At 38.5% G+C, this 17244-nt stretch overlaps 2 protein-coding genes across 2 annotated transcripts; both read right to left on the bottom strand.

Annotated features, from left to right (window-relative positions):
• Positions 1-11906: 11906 nt before the first annotated feature.
• Positions 11907-12296, bottom strand: LOC130731366 (agamous-like MADS-box protein AGL62). Its single transcript, XM_057583640.1, has one exon. The coding sequence runs from the start codon at positions 12294-12296 to the stop codon at positions 11907-11909; it is 390 nt and encodes a 129-aa protein (XP_057439623.1).
• A 2518-nt stretch (positions 12297-14814) lies between these two features.
• On the bottom strand, positions 14815-15339 carry LOC130731357 (agamous-like MADS-box protein AGL62). The gene has a single exon (XM_057583627.1). It carries the CDS (start codon positions 15337-15339, stop codon positions 14815-14817), a length of 525 nt encoding a protein of 174 aa, XP_057439610.1.
• Positions 15340-17244: the final 1905 nt, after the last annotated feature.

Below are 17244 nucleotides of genomic sequence, written 5' to 3'. Positions count from 1 at the left end.
TTGACTTTCAATTAATGGGGTATTGATTTTTGAACTTTTAAAACCTCCAAGGATCTTTTCACATCTGATTAAAAAACCTTAGGATTCAGATTTATATATTCTAAAAGATTAAGGATTTAAATGATAGTTTTAAAAGGGATTTAATTAGGAAATAAGCCAAATTTTGAGGACCGAATCAAGTTAGGTTGGAAGAGTCTAGAAACACTAAAATGGGCTGGAAATTTCGTGGGTTTGGGCTTCTCCTTGGGGAGAAAGAAAACCATTTAATGCTTGGCTCTCACCCCTCACTATAAATAGAGCATTTCCCCCTCTCATTTCTTCACACCAAGAGCTCTCCTCTCCTCTGCATTTGCGTGTGCTCTCTTTCCCTCTCTTGTCTTTCTTTTATTTTTCTTGTTCTCAGGTTAGTTTAGTTTCTAAGCCTTGAGCAAGGTCATTCTCAATATGCTCTGTGGTTGCAGCTTAAGCTGATCTGCCAAATCCATAAGAGAATGATTTTAATCAAGTTGCTTAGAAATGTTTATCTATTTGAGGGTTTTCTTAAAGAAGTTCTTGATGTTCTTATTTTGTTCTTATGATCTTCAAAGAAAGGATTTTATAAAGGAGGTTTTGTTCTTGGGAGGATTGAATCTATGCGAAAATTATGTTTTTCTTCGAAAGTTCTTCAAGTGTTCTTATGATCTTCAAGCAAAATGTTTTAGAAAAGAATGTTTGATCTTATGAAAGAAATGATTTTGGATTTTCAAGGTTTTTGGGGGGTAATTTCGTGATCAACAAGGGGATGGGCTTATGATCGATTCGATTGTCCGATTAGTAACGTTACTCTGTCCGTTCGTTGGTAGGAAATTTCCAAGTGTAGATCTACCTTCAAGGAGCAACCCGAGACTTCTAGGAAAGCGTACCTTTGAGGTAAGGGCACTTCAGCTATGATTGATTGTGATTGTTAGAAAGCATGATACTAGGACTATCGATGATATATGTGCTAGATATGTTATATGATGATAATGCAATAAATGTTAGCTAGTATTATTATGAACATACCGATATGCCTAGGGTGTTAGCTATATTTATTGCTATGCATGCAAGTTATTATGCGATGATATGTTGTTCATAAGAGATGAACGTGATGGGCTTAGGGCCTAGTGATGATGACTGACTTGCATGGCATGCATTGTGGACCAAGTGACCTGGATTGGGCTTGGTTGGCCACGGCTAGTGACCTGGATTGGGCTAGTCGATGGTGACATTCAGGGGAGGCCCTGAATAAGGACGAACGTCAAACGGCAGTGCGTTGGAGAGGTCCAGCCCCGATCGTGGAGTCGTGTTCGTCCAGCCTTTCCAAGAGGGATTGGCTTGTGGAAGTCCAAAGCGTATGCATGCATGTGCACGAGCATTTACTAACAATAAACTATGAGATAGTTCCCTATACTTGCGAAACTTAGAATTATGAGATAGTTCCTTATACTTGTGAAGCTTAGAACTTAACATAGTTCCCATATATGTGAATGATAGCTTAGTGAAGAACTTGTGATTGATAGGGTAGTATACCCTACTTATGATATGTGTGTGTTAGAAGTTGACCCTTGCTTGTTTGCTTGTTTGCTGTTTGTTGTTTGGGGCGCTTAACGCCTAGACAACAAGCATGCGTGTGATCAGTCGAGATGCGACCCTATATCTGCTTGATATGGACGATGGCAAGGCTCGAGACATCGACCGTGCGACTGATGGTTCAGCTATGGGATTTGCGAGAGCAGAGGATGCGAGACGATATGATGCGAGCACTGGAGGAAGCCTTGGAGGGCACGCGGTCTATGAGTCGGGTATTGAGTGTGATAATTTAGTCTGTACTTGGGGGGTGAGCTGAGTTTTGGTTATAAGGTTCGAACCTAACCTAGAGACCTTCTTGTCGTGTTGGCTCGGGAGCGGTCGAACACTAGTTTAATCATTATGTTTTAATTTGAAAGAATCATTGTACGCTTCCAAAGCTTTTATTAATAAAATGAAGTTTATTCAACATTTATTCTATCTTTTACTTACTGTCATTAAAAGGTTTTATTTCGACGAAAATTTACACACGTTTTTGGAAAAAGGTTACTAAAGTGACCCTCGAGAAATCGGGGCGTTACATTGTGAGTGAGAATTGTTGATTTAAGTCTAAAGTTTGCAAGCTTCTAAAGCAATAAAATTCAGAAATTGGTTTTGGTTGTTTGTGACAAAAGTTTTGTAAAAGAGCAATGTTGAATATGTTATAAATAACAATTGATAGAAAATTGCGTTGGGTTGATGATCATCTAATCCATTTCAGTCCACCTATCCTATGCATGTGTCACCTTGATTTATCTCTTGTTGTTATAGCCTATGTACTTACTAGTTGATTCCTCACAAAAGTAATTCTCTGAAACTGAAAGTAAAGCCCAATTCCTTGTGTACTTAAACATTCATAAGAGGTTCATAAGCATGTAAATTCAAGCCAACAAAACCCTACCCTCACTCTATGCCTAGAAGCAAGTATAGAAGGATCTATTTCAATTCATGTCCCTAAATCATAACAAACTTCCATTTGATTATAATCTAGCCTATAACAAAGGTGCACCAAAGCTAAACATGCATAATGGAAATGAAATACAAGATTAAATCAAGAACTCATGCATAGAGATAGGATTTAACAAACTAAAACTTCATAGAATCTCTTAACCCAAAGCAAAAAGGAAACTAGCCACTCATGGCTAGTGAATTCATGCAGAAAATGTAATGAAAACCTGAGAAAAATTCAAGTTGGAAGCCTTCCTACAGCCCCAAAGTTCTCCTCAACTCTCAAACTTGATCCAAAATGAGCAAAATGTCTAAGTGTCTCAAAGAAATTGGCCTAAACCTTATTTATACAAAAAAAATACGAGTCTGGGCGCTCAGGCGCCAATTCAGAGCGCCTGAGTGCCAATTGCATGCCCAAAACATGCTCTCTGGAGCTAATTGGCGCCTAGGTGCCAATTCCCAGTGCCTAGGCGCTCAAGCTCGCTTGGAAAAGACTTTTTGGCTTCTGTAACTCCTCTTTCAATCCTCTTTAAGTCCTCCTTCAATTCCATGCTTCTTGGCCTTCTACTACTTTCAGTTTCTTCTCTCCAAACCTAACCAACATGTCAAGGAAGAATCTAGAAGCTCAAAGAGCTCATTAGCACAAGAGGTCCTTCATAAAACAAAAGAAAATCATGCAAGTCCTAAACTTAACTTTAAATGCAAGAAAACTCCCTATAAAACTACAAAATTACCAAAACAAAACAAGGACACAAGAAAAGATAAAAATGCATGAGAATGCATGAAACACTACATGAGACTCAACAAAAAGACTCAAAACTATCAAAGAAATGACCCTAAAAACACTAATAAAATAGGGTCATCACATGCCGAAAATCCAGGCGGACGAGAAGCGACCCCTTGGCGAGGAATCTCATCATCCTTCCCTCAAAAAGCTACAGCCTTCCAACAGCTTAACCCGCCCTGGCGAATCTTCGCGGGTGATACCGGTTCCTCCTCCAAATTCTCAAAGTAAATCCGTGGATAGGGCCTGCTCCCAGCCAACAGTTGTCCCGCCGTCCCTTGGTCAAGGCGCGGCATCGGCCGGCAAAACTCCTCCGCTGTCGCCGAATGTTCCTTCTTCAAGCTCTGAGAGTCGAGGGCTGCCATACTCCATATCCCTTACGGATGCCCAGGTGGCTAAGGTGAATGAGAGGGTTCAAGAGCATGGATTAGGCAGAGTGTCCGAAGGCGCATTGGCGACGATTCTCCACGCTTTTCACTGCTATAGTCACTCCGCCCGAGACGCTGACGCGTTGCGATCTGAGGTATCTCGCCTCCACACCCTCAACGCCCAACTTGCCAAGGAACGTGAGGCATTCACTGCTTAGCTGTTCGCCAAGGAGACTTCCTTTTCCAAAGAGCTAAACGAGCAGTCCTCCCGTGCTGAAGTCAGCTTGGAGTTCCGTGATAGGAAGATTTCTGAATTGGAGAGGAAAATTTCCGAACTGCAGCAAGAGGTGCGGCTGGAATCAAATGCGAGGGCAGATCTATTAGTTTCGATGGATGCTGACCTTGAGAATCTCCGCTCTGAACTGGCAAGGAAAGACAATGAATTGGCGAGGAAAGGTGATGAGCTGGCGAAGAAGGAATAGGAACTGGCAAAGAAAGACGAGGCCTTGTCCCTGGCGAAGCCTCTGGCCCCTTTCGACACAGAAGCTTTAGAGGCGAAAATCAGGTCCGAAGCTGTTACCGCTGCCCTTTTCGAACGCGGCCGAGGTTTTTTCCTCGCCAAGGCTCAAATCGAGCATCTCCATCCTCGGATTGATCTAAGCCAGATGGGGGCGTTCAAAAAGGTTACTCCTGCAGGGCTAATTGGGGACCCCGACCCTCCAGGCTTCTCTGCCGAGCATTTCCTATAAACGAAGATGAAGAACGACCATGAAAATGTTAATAAATTTTGTTGTATTAATGCCCCATCCTCTTACTTTTTGAATGAGAATCTTTCGCGTTCTTCTCTCTTCCTTTTTTTTTTAGAACTTTTTTTTAACTGCTTTGAACACGTTCCTTAAATCAAACACGTTCCTCAAATCCCAACAGCCTATCGCTGACCACCGTCCTTGGGCATATAAGCCTTTCAACACAAATTGCACCTCCTTTCAAGGCAAACTCCTCGTAAAACTGCTTCATTATTAATTCTCCGGAGATAAAACTGAAGCTATAAATGGAGTCTAACCGCCGAGTAAAGCTCATATCTCCTCATTTTCCTGAAACATCAAACTCCATCTTTCTTTCAAACATCAAACGCCACAGGAAATGGCATGTTACATCGCTTGTTTGGAAGAGCTCAGGAAAAAAGCTTTTGATGAAGATCTCTTCATCAACGTCAGGCATCCAAAAGATCCCAATGCCTACGACTTGACCAACAAACTGTTGGGAATGGATCTAAGCCCTGAAATGGACGCCATCCTCCGGGATTTTCTCTCCTTCGTGGAAGAAATTCAAGAGCTCTGCCAGCGGGAGCTGGATCTGCTGGAGGAGAAGGAAACGATGATAACAGCTCTGGAGGCAGTAGAAGAAGGTCCTGAGAAGGAGGAGTTAAGCCAGAAACTCTGTAACTTGGGGTACAGGCAACACCGGTTGGAGCTCGAGAGAACAAAGCAGCGTAGAGAATGTAGGAGAATGAAGAGAGACCCTCCCTTCTAAATGTACTAAGTCGAGTATTTGAATAAAAGTTTGTGTCCTGAATTGTTTTGTCGTGCACTAATAAGATCATGCGAGCAAACAAATAATTGAGTTAGGAAATCATAACGACGTAAACAAATAATTGAAGGAAAGAATGAATATTTAAGTGAACAAAAGGTAATTATGCGGGCGAGGCGAGCAGCCCGCAACTTATCTCCGCCTTTTGTTCGTCGTCATCTAGCACGTGTTTTCAGCGCTAGCCTCCCGATTCCGTGTGAGTATTTTTTCGAGAGTGTGCTACACATAACTAGGACTTTCGCTCGGTATTTTACCAAATCTTTCGTTCGCACCAATATTTCCCGTAAGAGCAGGTGCGGCCCCTCCAGCATTATTAGGTGGGGACTTACAACGCTGGGGGCCCAATGTCCATATGGGTTTACCCAGACTTTTAGCCTAGTTAAAAGTGCTTCCCGCGTTTCAGGAAGACTTGACTCGCCCAAATTTCGGGGAGGTTCTTTGGATAAGGAGCTTTATTTACGCACGCCGCCAACCAGTTGCGACGGGAAGCTCATCCGCACACGTCGCCTGCATGGGCTACGGTCAGCGCCGGACTTTCCGGAGCGATCCCCAGACATCAAGGTCGTGTTGGGATTGCCACCTCCAGGGAATTTTTCCCACCGGGTTGTCGTCTCAGTTCGATAGCTAGGAGTATTGCTAAGAATATCCTTTTGTATTTGATTTGTTTAGATTTTTACACCGAGGGATGCCTCGTTAAAAAACTCTCGTGTCGGAGAAAAATAGTGCATCTTTATTTTTAGTCCTAACTTTCTGGCTGCTTCCTTGATTAGAGTATTACACCTAGCACCTCATTCTCGTCGCTCAGCCCAACTTTCTCGCCGTAGGAGGAAGGGAACCATTGTTGCTCATCTTCACTCTCGGCGTACCTTGGCCTCTTCCTACCGTCCACTGACTGTTTGTATCCTCTTGTATCTCGGCGACTTTCACACCGTTTGTTCTTTCTATTAGCTATCCCATGGAGCTGGTCCAATGTAGGTGGCCCCCTGGGAGAGGTTCCTCCTTGTTCTCCGCCAAACAAATCGATGTAGTCTTTTCCCAGCGTACTTAAGCGTCGCTCTTGCTCCATGGTGAGCCTGGGCTCGATCGCCAATATTCCTCTACCCTTTCCCTTATCTCGCCCCTTTACCTTCTTTCCCCTGTCCAACTTTTCGCCGACCTGCCTTTCTAACTCGCCCGCGACGTCTTGGTACTGCGCCGCTGGATGTCCCTGCTCGCCCTTAGTCCCTCGATTCTCGTGACTCCCGTGTCCACCATTATCCTTCTCTCGGCCATACAAGTTAAGGCTACGGTCGCGACATTTCTTCACTCCTCCCTGATCTATTGTTATCGTTCCCACCCGTCCGCAGGGTAGCGGGTATTTCATCACGAGGTGAGCTGAGGATATAACTGCACAAAGGCGATTCAAAGTGTTCCGCCCTATAATGACATTATAAGCTGCCGCAACCTACAAGACCAAGTACCTTATCTTCAGAAGTTTGGAATCCTCGCCTACTCCAAAAACCGTGTCCAATTCCACATAACCGCGCACTTGAACTTTCTTTCCTGAGAAACCCACCAAATTCCCTGTGTATGGCCTTAGGTCTTCGTCCCCTAGTCCCAGCTACTCGAATGCATTCCCGTAGATTATATCGGCTGAGATACCTTGGTCTAACAGTACCCTCCTCATGTTGAAACCCCTGATTCTTACCATTACCACTAAGGGATCGTCTGTATGGGTCTTGACTCCTTAAAAATCTGCGGACGACACTATTATGTCTGAGTGGTTGCCCTCGAGCCAAGCCGAGCAGACTTCCATCGGCGTTGTTTCCCCTGTTCGTTTTTGCCCCCATATCGATGTACCGTCGTCGCCCCCGTGGCTCCCAACAATGATCACGTTAGCCGTTTCCACAGTTCCTTCGTCCTCGCCACCTTCATCTTCCTCAGCTTCCTATCTCTTCACCACCCACGGTTGTCTCGCCTTGATTAGCCGCTTGATTTGACCCTTGAGTGTAAAACAGTCGGTGGTGTCGTGGCCTTCCAAGTTGTGGTATTCACACCATTTGAGCCTATTCCTCACCTCGCGTCCTAGCTTCGTGCTGTACTTACCTTCCTTGCTTACGTCCTCGACTCCCGCTTCCAAGAGCGACTTTGTTAGCTCCTTACCTATGCGTCCCTTCAGCCTCATGCGCCGGTTCGCCTCAACTGTTCGGCGAGATCGCCGACTGAGTTGTTCTCCCTTGCCTTTCTTAACAGGTCGATCAGATTTTTTAGACCTTCGCTCACGATTTGCTTCCTCCTCCTGTATCCGTTTTCTCGCCAGCTCTACGCTCACCGCCCTCTCTTGCTTCCTTTTGTGCGCTTCAATTCCTTCTTCGAGGATGTAGTCTTGCGCTCTGGCACGGACTTCTATCATTGAACATGCCAGTTCCCTGCTTATCTCGCGCTTAAACTTTCCCCAGGATAAACCACCTTTGAAAGCGCACACGCACATGCGTGGCTCCAATTCTTCAAACCTTGCGGACGCGGCACGTATCGTTCCGTATACTGTTCCAAGGTTTCACGCTCCCGCTGCTGCATGTCAAACAGGTCCTCGATCGCTCTCGCAGAAAAGTGATCGAGGAATTTTGATGAGAAGTCACGGAACTTGGCTAGGGATCCCTGAGGCAAAGCCACAAACCAATCCATAGCTTCTCCTCGGAGCGTGGATGGGAATATATTCTACACTTTACTGCGGCAGAAACCGCGTTTATTGCTATCCGTGCATTGAAATGAAGCAAATGATCCTTCGGATCGGTTTCCCCGTCGTACGCCTTCAACGCGAGGTGTGTCATACCGTCTGGCACTGTCACCTCCCGCACTGCTGCCGAGAAAGGCTTGACCTCAGCAGCGGCCTCAGCTGCATTTTCTTCTTGATTCCATTGTCGAAGGTGATAGTAACTCAACTGTTCCTGAAGACACTCATTTTGTAATCGCAAGTCTTTGCTCAAGGCACGCCGTGCCTCTGCGCGGCGGTGCCGATTCAACCTCGCAGTGCGCGGGGAAGAGATGTAGCTTTGTTCCAGCTTCTTGCCTTGTTGTTGTCGAGAAGGCTCCATCGGGCTTTGTTGACTGGCAGAGAATTCAGCCACAAAAACTCACGCAAATTCTCGCAGAAAATCGAACTTCTCCCAACCGAATCGTGGATCGCGCAGGATCTGTATCACAATCTTCCAAGAAAAATTGCAAAGAAGACGAGCTTCACGCAACTGAATCACGTTCCACGTAGTCCGGGAATTAAAATCTACCGTTTCCCACAGACGGCGCCAATGTTCTCGCCATGAACATAGAATCAAGGCATAGTGTCAAGAGTGTGTGGAATGTGATCGGAGATTTTAGAGAGATGAGCTCATAACTGCTTAGAGAGAGAAAATATAACTGAATTTCAATATTGTTATTGCCAAATGAGCTAAGAGTCCCATACAATTGGTGACCGTCCCCTATTTATAGATTCGGGGTTGGGCCTTCGTGCCTTTAATCTGTCTAAATGGGCCGGATGGGCCTTGGGGAGAGCGGCCCAAGGTCCAGGCATGTTCCGCGCCTAAGGCTGAGTCCCCTAGGCGAGGGACCCTTGGGTCTCGCCTAGTCCACACAGTGTAAGTCACACTCACAAGCTTGCTCAGTCAAGTCCAAGGTTTCCACAAACGAACCTTAGAGCAAACAAAGCATAAATCAATCAAAATAAGTCGGTACAATCGAAACAATCCTAACTAACGTTAGACAAAGCTCAAGAAGCTTCAGAGTACAACATTTAGGCAGGAATGGAAGGGCTTTCCCTGAATGGATGAGTTTTGACTCGATTCAAGTTTTGTACAAAAACACTTTATTCGCTAAAACGTGCATAACTCGAGCTACAAAACTCGGAATGACACGAAACCAAAGCCAAAATTTCGACAACGGAGAGAGCTACGCTATAACTCAGGTCATATAGACCCAAAAATTATTTTTGGACACGGTACCATACCAAATAAGTTTCGGCCACTATCAAAATAGGGTTTCCCGAACTTTTTCTTCGATCAAATTTAATTCCTAGGTATTCTTAGGCGATATCCAGGCCAGAAAAACTCTCAGAAAAATTATCGGGTCGAAAACTAACACAGGGGTATTTTGGTCAGTGTTTTTTGCCCGAAAACTCAAAGTCGGAATTTTGAAAAATAAATTTGATGAGCGTGTTCCTAATGACATTTATAACAACTAATCCTACTGACGCTAAGCTCAAGCAAGAGTTTTTGATTCAAAAAGCGAAGCTTTTACCCAAAAATGAGTTTTTCCAGAAAATTGGATCTCTGCGAAGATTCGGCGAGATTCAGCAAAAAACAACCGGATATTCATGCTCTTGGGCATGTAGGCAATAAGTTTAGACACTCAAATCAAGTTATTTGGACACTTTTACAAAAAGCTCAAAACTTTGAGCACAGAAAGACATAGAGAAAAGCTACAGAATTTACGATCAGAGGTAAGGAAAAGCATCAGTACCTCGAGGCCTACGTATAGCAACTGTCAGTGCGACGATCAGGCAAGAAACAGCGAAAATCTTCCTCTCCCTCCTTCCTCTTGAGCTCGCGGCCTTGGTGGTGAAAATGGTGAGGATTTTGAGTTTTTATGCTATTTATAGGAGATCGAAACCGCGGGAAAATGAAAATTTCGCGATTCCGATTTTTCCTGCACATTCCTCTGTGAATTATAAGAGAGAATCTGGCGACAGAATTTCAGAACTCGAAACAGGGTTCTTGGAATTTCAGCAAACGATTCACTAACGGTGTTAATCGATTTAACCCAAAAAGTTACTTTTTGCAGTTGATGTCGGATGAGAAAACTTCCTTCTGAAGAAAGATTAGAAACATCGAAAGAAATCGATATCCACGGGTGGAATCTTCATTTGAAGCTCTGAATAGAAAAAGTCTTCATCGACAGTTTATTTTTAGGTTCTTGAGCTATCAGGAACTTAGTTTCGGCAAACTTCCGAGAATTGGAATCGACTGTTCGTACATTCCAGGGTTTCGTGTCGAAACACTTGTCATGGAAATGAATAAGAGAAATTCTTATATTTCTCTGAAGATTTTTGGAATTAGTTCCTATAGTGCTTTAAGAGTAAATTAGTCGTTTACTAACGCTTTTGCCCTATGCGTAAGCAAATAAGACTCGCGCTATAACTTTTATCGATTTTAAAACTATCCTTAGCCTTTACTTGAACTTTCTCCTTTATAAATTCATTCCATTCGATAAACACTTATTCAGGTTTTTCTTCACGATACATCGAACCTAATCGTGGATAGGATTTTAATTAGTTAATTCTATAACTGAAAATTTTGGGTCTCACATTGATTATATTTGTAACAATAATATATGTAATATAAAAAAATTTATTCAACAGTAGATAATTAAGAATATGATAATTGTAATGAAATGTATACTAATTTTTTAGTATATTAAAGCACATGTTTTATGTTGTGCTTTAATAGAAGTTATTTTAAGTTCATTTGCTGATAATATGTTTCAATAGTAATGCACTCTCAATAATAAGCAAAAGTATGAAAATATATAATTAGAGTTGAATAATTTAGTCTGTGTTTGTGTAAAATCTTTTATAAAAGAAAAAAGACTTTTATAAAGTGGTATTTATCTCTTTCTTTCAAGTTTTGGCCTGGAAAGTAGTACCTTCAGTTGAAAATTTATGAAAAGTGTGCTAATGGAAGTTTAATGTTGAAATATTTTTGTCTCTTTCTTCGCAAAATTATTTGTTAATAAATATTATTTTCTTATTGAATTTATTTTTAATATTTGTGAAATACAGAACTCAAGTAAATTTTAAGTTTATGGATGTTGTTATTTATTGTAAGTAGTTGAATAGTATTTTACAATATATATATATATATATATATATATATATATTCAATTTTAAGTTTATTATTGTTTAACATATTTATTACAAAGTTTTTTTTGTTTGTTTTGATGCTTTTAATACAATGCAACACTTGAGTTTTGCTTTTGTATTTAATGAAAAAACTCAAGTGTGCTTTACATATATATATATATAGATAGATAGATGCTTTAATATGATTTATTTCATAATTGTGGAAAATCTTCGAACAAAATATTCAATATTAATTTTAATTACGTACATTAACTAGTTTTTGCATAATCAAACATTCTCGAAAATGATTTGACTCATAAGCGCAACATAGTGTGAAAGAGTCAGCATCAAATATTTTACGATTTTTTCGTGATTTTAAAATAGACCTTTACTAAGCCCATTCCACTTGATAATTTCGAAGCACATAAATAATTTTATATGACCAAGCTCATTCATATACAGGAATTAAGTGAAATTTTAGAGAGAAATGACAAAAAGAGAACTTTTTTTCAGTAAGATTCCCTTTATTTGAATAGAACATGCATGAAACTAAATATAAAAAAAAAATCAAAACCACAAATTAGGCATCACGTCATTGGATGATATCACTAGAACCTATAGGGTGGTCCTACATTTTATTCCTTTTTTAAAGCCCACAAAGCACTGATGGCCTTGCTTCATGGGGTGTGGAAAAACTAAGGTAAGGACTCCTTTGGGGGTGATGGCGGTGGTGGTTGTGGTGTCCGTGGGTGGTACGAAGGAATCATGCTCCAATAACAACACCCTCATCTACGATTCCATTATAATAGAATCTGACCTTCCTCTGGAGTTCTTCTAAGGTCTCCTTAAAATGTTCAAGTTGTGGCATGTCCATGTCTTCAATCAGATCTGTACCCGAGATTTGAGTCATTGCAACCTTTTGGAGCCGGTTTAGCTCATCGTTGTTGTTCCTCTCGGTGCCAAACTTGTTGTTGACCTGAGATAGTTGTGTGCTAAGCTCACCATTGTTGATGTTGCGCGAAGGCTCAATGCACAACATGGTTTCAGCAGGTTGAGGAAGGCCTTGCGATAGGTACCGCTCAATAGTACCCTCAATGCTAGGATGGCCGAATGAGAAGAAATTTAGACTAGGGAACTGGACAATGATAGCCATCTCTGCACCATAGAGGGTGCAAAGCTCGCTAGCTTTCTTGAAGAGCCCTTGGCGGTGCTTACAAAAAGAAACCTGCAAGTTACTCTCATTTGTTATTTTTCCATGTCACGACTTTGCTCTCCATAGGTTGACATGGAGTCAAGATGAATGAAATGTAGAGAGGAAATGTGTTTGGAGTTTAGAGGACGAGTTGCAGACATATTTTGGAATGAGGTGTGAAGAGACCATTTTATAGAAATTTTTTATGAATATCTTTTTATTGAATTAAAATATTTCTAGATTGAGATATTATGAATATCCCCCAATGAATAGCTCATTTAGGTGGATAATTATTTTGAATGAATAACACTATATGGGACACCTATTCATTGCAAGATTATGCTTACTCAGCAATGTTGGATAAGAATTATCCCAATAATCCATGATTTATTAAATTTTCTAATGACAGAATTAAATATGTTCTTCATTTTATGCATATATTCAAAAAAATTTATCTGCTTATTTTTTATTTATTCAACTATAATGTATAAAAATAGTCAAATAGTATAATTAATTGTACGTGTAAAACTTATCAACAAGTTATTTATAGGAATTAACTATTATAAAACTTAAAAACTATTATAGGAATTAACTCTAAATAGATAATGATACAACTAAGGTTAAAAAAATAATTAAATTAGTCTCTAATTGCAATTATATTTATACTATAATTTAAAAAGGAATAAATAATATTTAACAATAATCAATCTTTGATATAATATATTAAAAAATTAAAGAAATTAATTTATATATCTTAAATGGAAAGAAATAAAATAGGCTTGACTGTGGATATTAGGTATTTGATACTAAAAGCGAGCTACCTAATCTTTGGATTTACACTAAATATTATTTATTAAATGCGAGACTATACCGAAAGTCTTTCTCTCTCACAGATAGAAATTTATCACGAGAATGGTCTTCTTATGTGAGAATGATGAGAATAAAGCGTGATCATTAGATCGAATAATAAGTGGTCAAGAGTATGAAATTATGCCCTATTACTTCTTTTAAAAGTAAAAATACATTTTTAAGTTGTCATGTGACATTTTATTTATCTTTTAATCACGACCCTTAATGATTAGATTTAAAGATTATGATTTATTCCTAATATTTTCATATAAAATAATATTTCTCATATGATATATCCCCAACGATTTATATTTTTCTTATCTATAGCAAACATTTCATTGAAATAATAAAAAGCCATGAGAAAAAATTTCACCCAAAATAAGGGAATACCGGACAACCCACTATAATGCAACACATGTAACAACAAATCACTTAGGCCGCTCACATACGATAGTTGGGGTTGCTATGAAATAACTCAGTAAAAGTCATTGATACAACAAAATAATACAACATCCCACAATCCCCTAGGTTCAAGACAAGTTCAAATTTTAAAAAAGACAATGCACATACATCGCATTAAAGCCTCATGTAAAATGTAGTTTAAATATTTTTATTCAATTTATTAAATAAACCAGCTAATAGTTTGATCATACATATAATGATAATTAATTTGTATAATAAATTAAATTATCTTGTGAATATTATATATTATAAATTTTATATACAATTCAATTAATTAGAGTTCGAACCTTGGGAATAAAAAAACTAGGAGAGCTATCCCCAAATGATGCGGAATTCAAGCTCGGACATGATTGCCTTGTCTTGATGATATTTGTCAATTAATTTAATAATTATGGTTTCACTCTAAAAAAAATTATAAATTAAAATTATAATATATAGTTTTTTTTAAGAGGTAGAAATATCATAATATATACATTATATTTAGTACAAAATATGAGTACTTGGATATTATATATATATATATATATATATATATATTCTTATCTTCGTATTCATCTCCTCCACCTTGCGGATAACATATTTTGCATACGTAGTTCACATAGTTTTATAATGTGTTTTAATTAGAGAGAGGAATAAATTTAAAAATTTGATGTAAAATAAAAAAAATAAAAAAACGCTTCATAAATTTCTGTGTTTGATTGAAAAACGTAAATCAATAAAAATTGTAGTTAAATTTAAAGTGGCACTTCTAAATAGTCATGACCTAATTGTGGAAAATCTTCGAACAAAATATTCAATATTAATTTTAATTACGTACATTAACTAGTTTTTGCATAATCAAACCTTCTCGAAAATGATTTGACTCTTAAGCACAACATCGTGTGAAAGAGTCATCATCAAATATTTTACTATTTTTTTCGTGCTTTTAGAATAGACATTTACTCAGCCCATTCCACTTGATAATTTCGAAATGAATAAATAATTTTATACGAGCAAGCTCATTCATATGAAGGAAGTAAGTGAAATTTTAGAGAGAAATAACAAAAGGAGAACTTTTTCAGTAAGATTCCCTTTATTTGAATAGAACATGCATGAAAATAAATCTAAAAAAAAAATCAAAACCACAAATAGCGGCGGCGGTTGTGGTGTCAGTGGTGGTGGGAAGGAATCATGCTCCAGTAACAGCACCCTCATCTACGATTCCATCATAATAGAATCTGGTCTTCCTCTGGAGTTCTTCTAGGGCCGCCTTAAAATGTTCAAGTTGAGGCATATCCATGTCTTCAATCTGACCTGCACCCGAGATCTGAGTTAGTGCAACCTTATGGAGGCGATTAAGCTCCTCGTTTTTCTTCATCTCGGAGTCAAACTTGTTGTTGACCCGAGACAGTTGTGCGTTAAGTTCCCCCACGTTGACGTTGCGCGGAGCTTCAATGCACAACATGGTTTGAGCAGCTTGAGGAAGGTCTTGCGGTAGGTACCGCTCAATAACATCCTCAACGCTAGGATGACCGAATGAGAAGAAATTTTGGCTGGGACACAAGACAATGATAGCCATCTCTACACCATAGAGGGTGCAGAGCTTGCTAGCTTTCTTGAAGAGCGCTTGGCGGCGCTTACAAAAAGAAACCTGAAAGTTATTCTCATTGGTTATTTTTTCCAGGTCACGACTTTGCTCTCTAGAGGTTGACATGGACTCAAGATGAATGAAATGAAGAGAGAAATTGTGTTTGGAGTTTAGAGGATGAGTTGCAGATATATTTTGGAATGAGGTGTGAAGAGACCAATTTATATGAATTTTTTACGCATATCTTTTCATTACATTAAAATATTTCTGGATTGAGAGATAATGAATATCACCCAATGAATAACTCATTTGATAGGATAATCATTTTGAAGGAATAACACTATAGGGGAAAACTGTTCATTGCAAGATTTCTGCTTACTCAGCAATGGTGGATAAGAATTATCCCAATAATCCATGATTTATTAATATTTTTTTCATTAGGTTATTTTATTTATTTATTTAACTATTATGTAAAAAATAATTTAATGGTATAATTAATTGTATGTGTAAAACTTATCCAAAAGTTATTTACACGTATAAGTTAGTCATGTGACATTTTAATTTTCTTTCAATCACGCACATCATGATTAGATTTAAAGATAATGATTGATTCCTAATATTTTCATATAAAATAAAATTCCTCTTATGATAAATCCCAATTATGCATATTTTTCTTTTCTCAAGAATTTTTATTTATTGAAATTATAAAAAGTCATAAGAAAAATCCTCACACAAGATAAGGGAATACTGAAAAACCCACTATAATGCAACACATATAAGTTATGACAATAAAACACTTAACCCACTCACATAAGATAGCTACGGTTGCTATGGAACAACTCAGTAAAAGTCATAGATTCAAGCAAATGATACAACATCCAACAAGCCTCTAGGTTCAAGACAAGTTAAAATTTGAAAAACGACAATACATATATTCCGCATTAAAGCTTCATGTAAAATGTGGTTTAAATATTTTATTCAATTTATTAAATAAAACAACTAATAGTTTTATCATGCATATAATGATAATCAATTTGTATAATAAAGAAAACTATCTTGGGAATATTATATTTTATAAATATTATATACAATACAAGTAATTAGCGCATTCGAATCTTGGAAATAAAAAAAAAAAAAAACTAGGGAGAGCTATCCCCATAATGATGTGTATTTCAAGCTAGGACATGATTGCCTTGTGTTGATGATATTTGTCAAATTAATTTGATAATTATGATTTCACTCTAAAAAATGTTTATAGTGTGTGTGTGTGTGTGTGTGAGAGAGAGAGAGAGAAATTTAAAATTTGATGTATAATATAAACCAAAAAAATGCTTCAATAAATTTCAACGTTCGATTGAAAAACGTAAATCAATAAAAGTTATAAATAAATTTAAAGTGGCACTTATGAATAGTCATGACACGATTGCAAATTATCATCCTATATGCTTTAATATGATTTATTTCATAATTGTGGAAAATCTTCGAACAAAATATTCAATATTAATTTTAATTACGTACATGAAATAGTTTTTGCACTTGATTTGACTCTTAAGCACAACATTGTTTGAAATATTCAACATAAACTATTTTACTATTTTTTCCTACTTTTAGAACAGACCTTTACTCAGCCCATTCCACTTGATAATTTCAAAGTGCATAAATAATTTAATACGACCAAGCTCATTCATATGAAAGAATTACAAATTTTAGAGATAAATGACAAAAAGAGAACTTTTTTGCAGTAAGATGCACTTTATTTGAATAGAACATGCATGAAACTAAATAAAAAAAAAATCTAAACCACAAATAAGCATCACGTCATTTGATGATCACATTAGAATCGATAGGGTGGTCCTACATTTTATTCCTTTTTTAAAGCCTCCAAAGCACTTATGACCTTGCTTTATGGGGTGTGAAAAGCCTAGAGAAAAGAATCCTAAGTGGGTGATGGCAGCGGTGGTTGTGGTGGTGGGGAGGAATCATGCCATCGAGAGTCCACCAATAACACCCTCATCTATGAGCCCATAACAA

Source organism: Lotus japonicus, chromosome 1 (assembly GCF_012489685.1).
Source record: "Lotus japonicus ecotype B-129 chromosome 1, LjGifu_v1.2".
Taxonomy (NCBI): Eukaryota; Viridiplantae; Streptophyta; class Magnoliopsida; order Fabales; family Fabaceae; genus Lotus; species Lotus japonicus.
The sequence above is the reverse complement of the archived record's forward strand: the minus strand, read 5'-3'. Positions and strand labels throughout refer to the sequence as shown.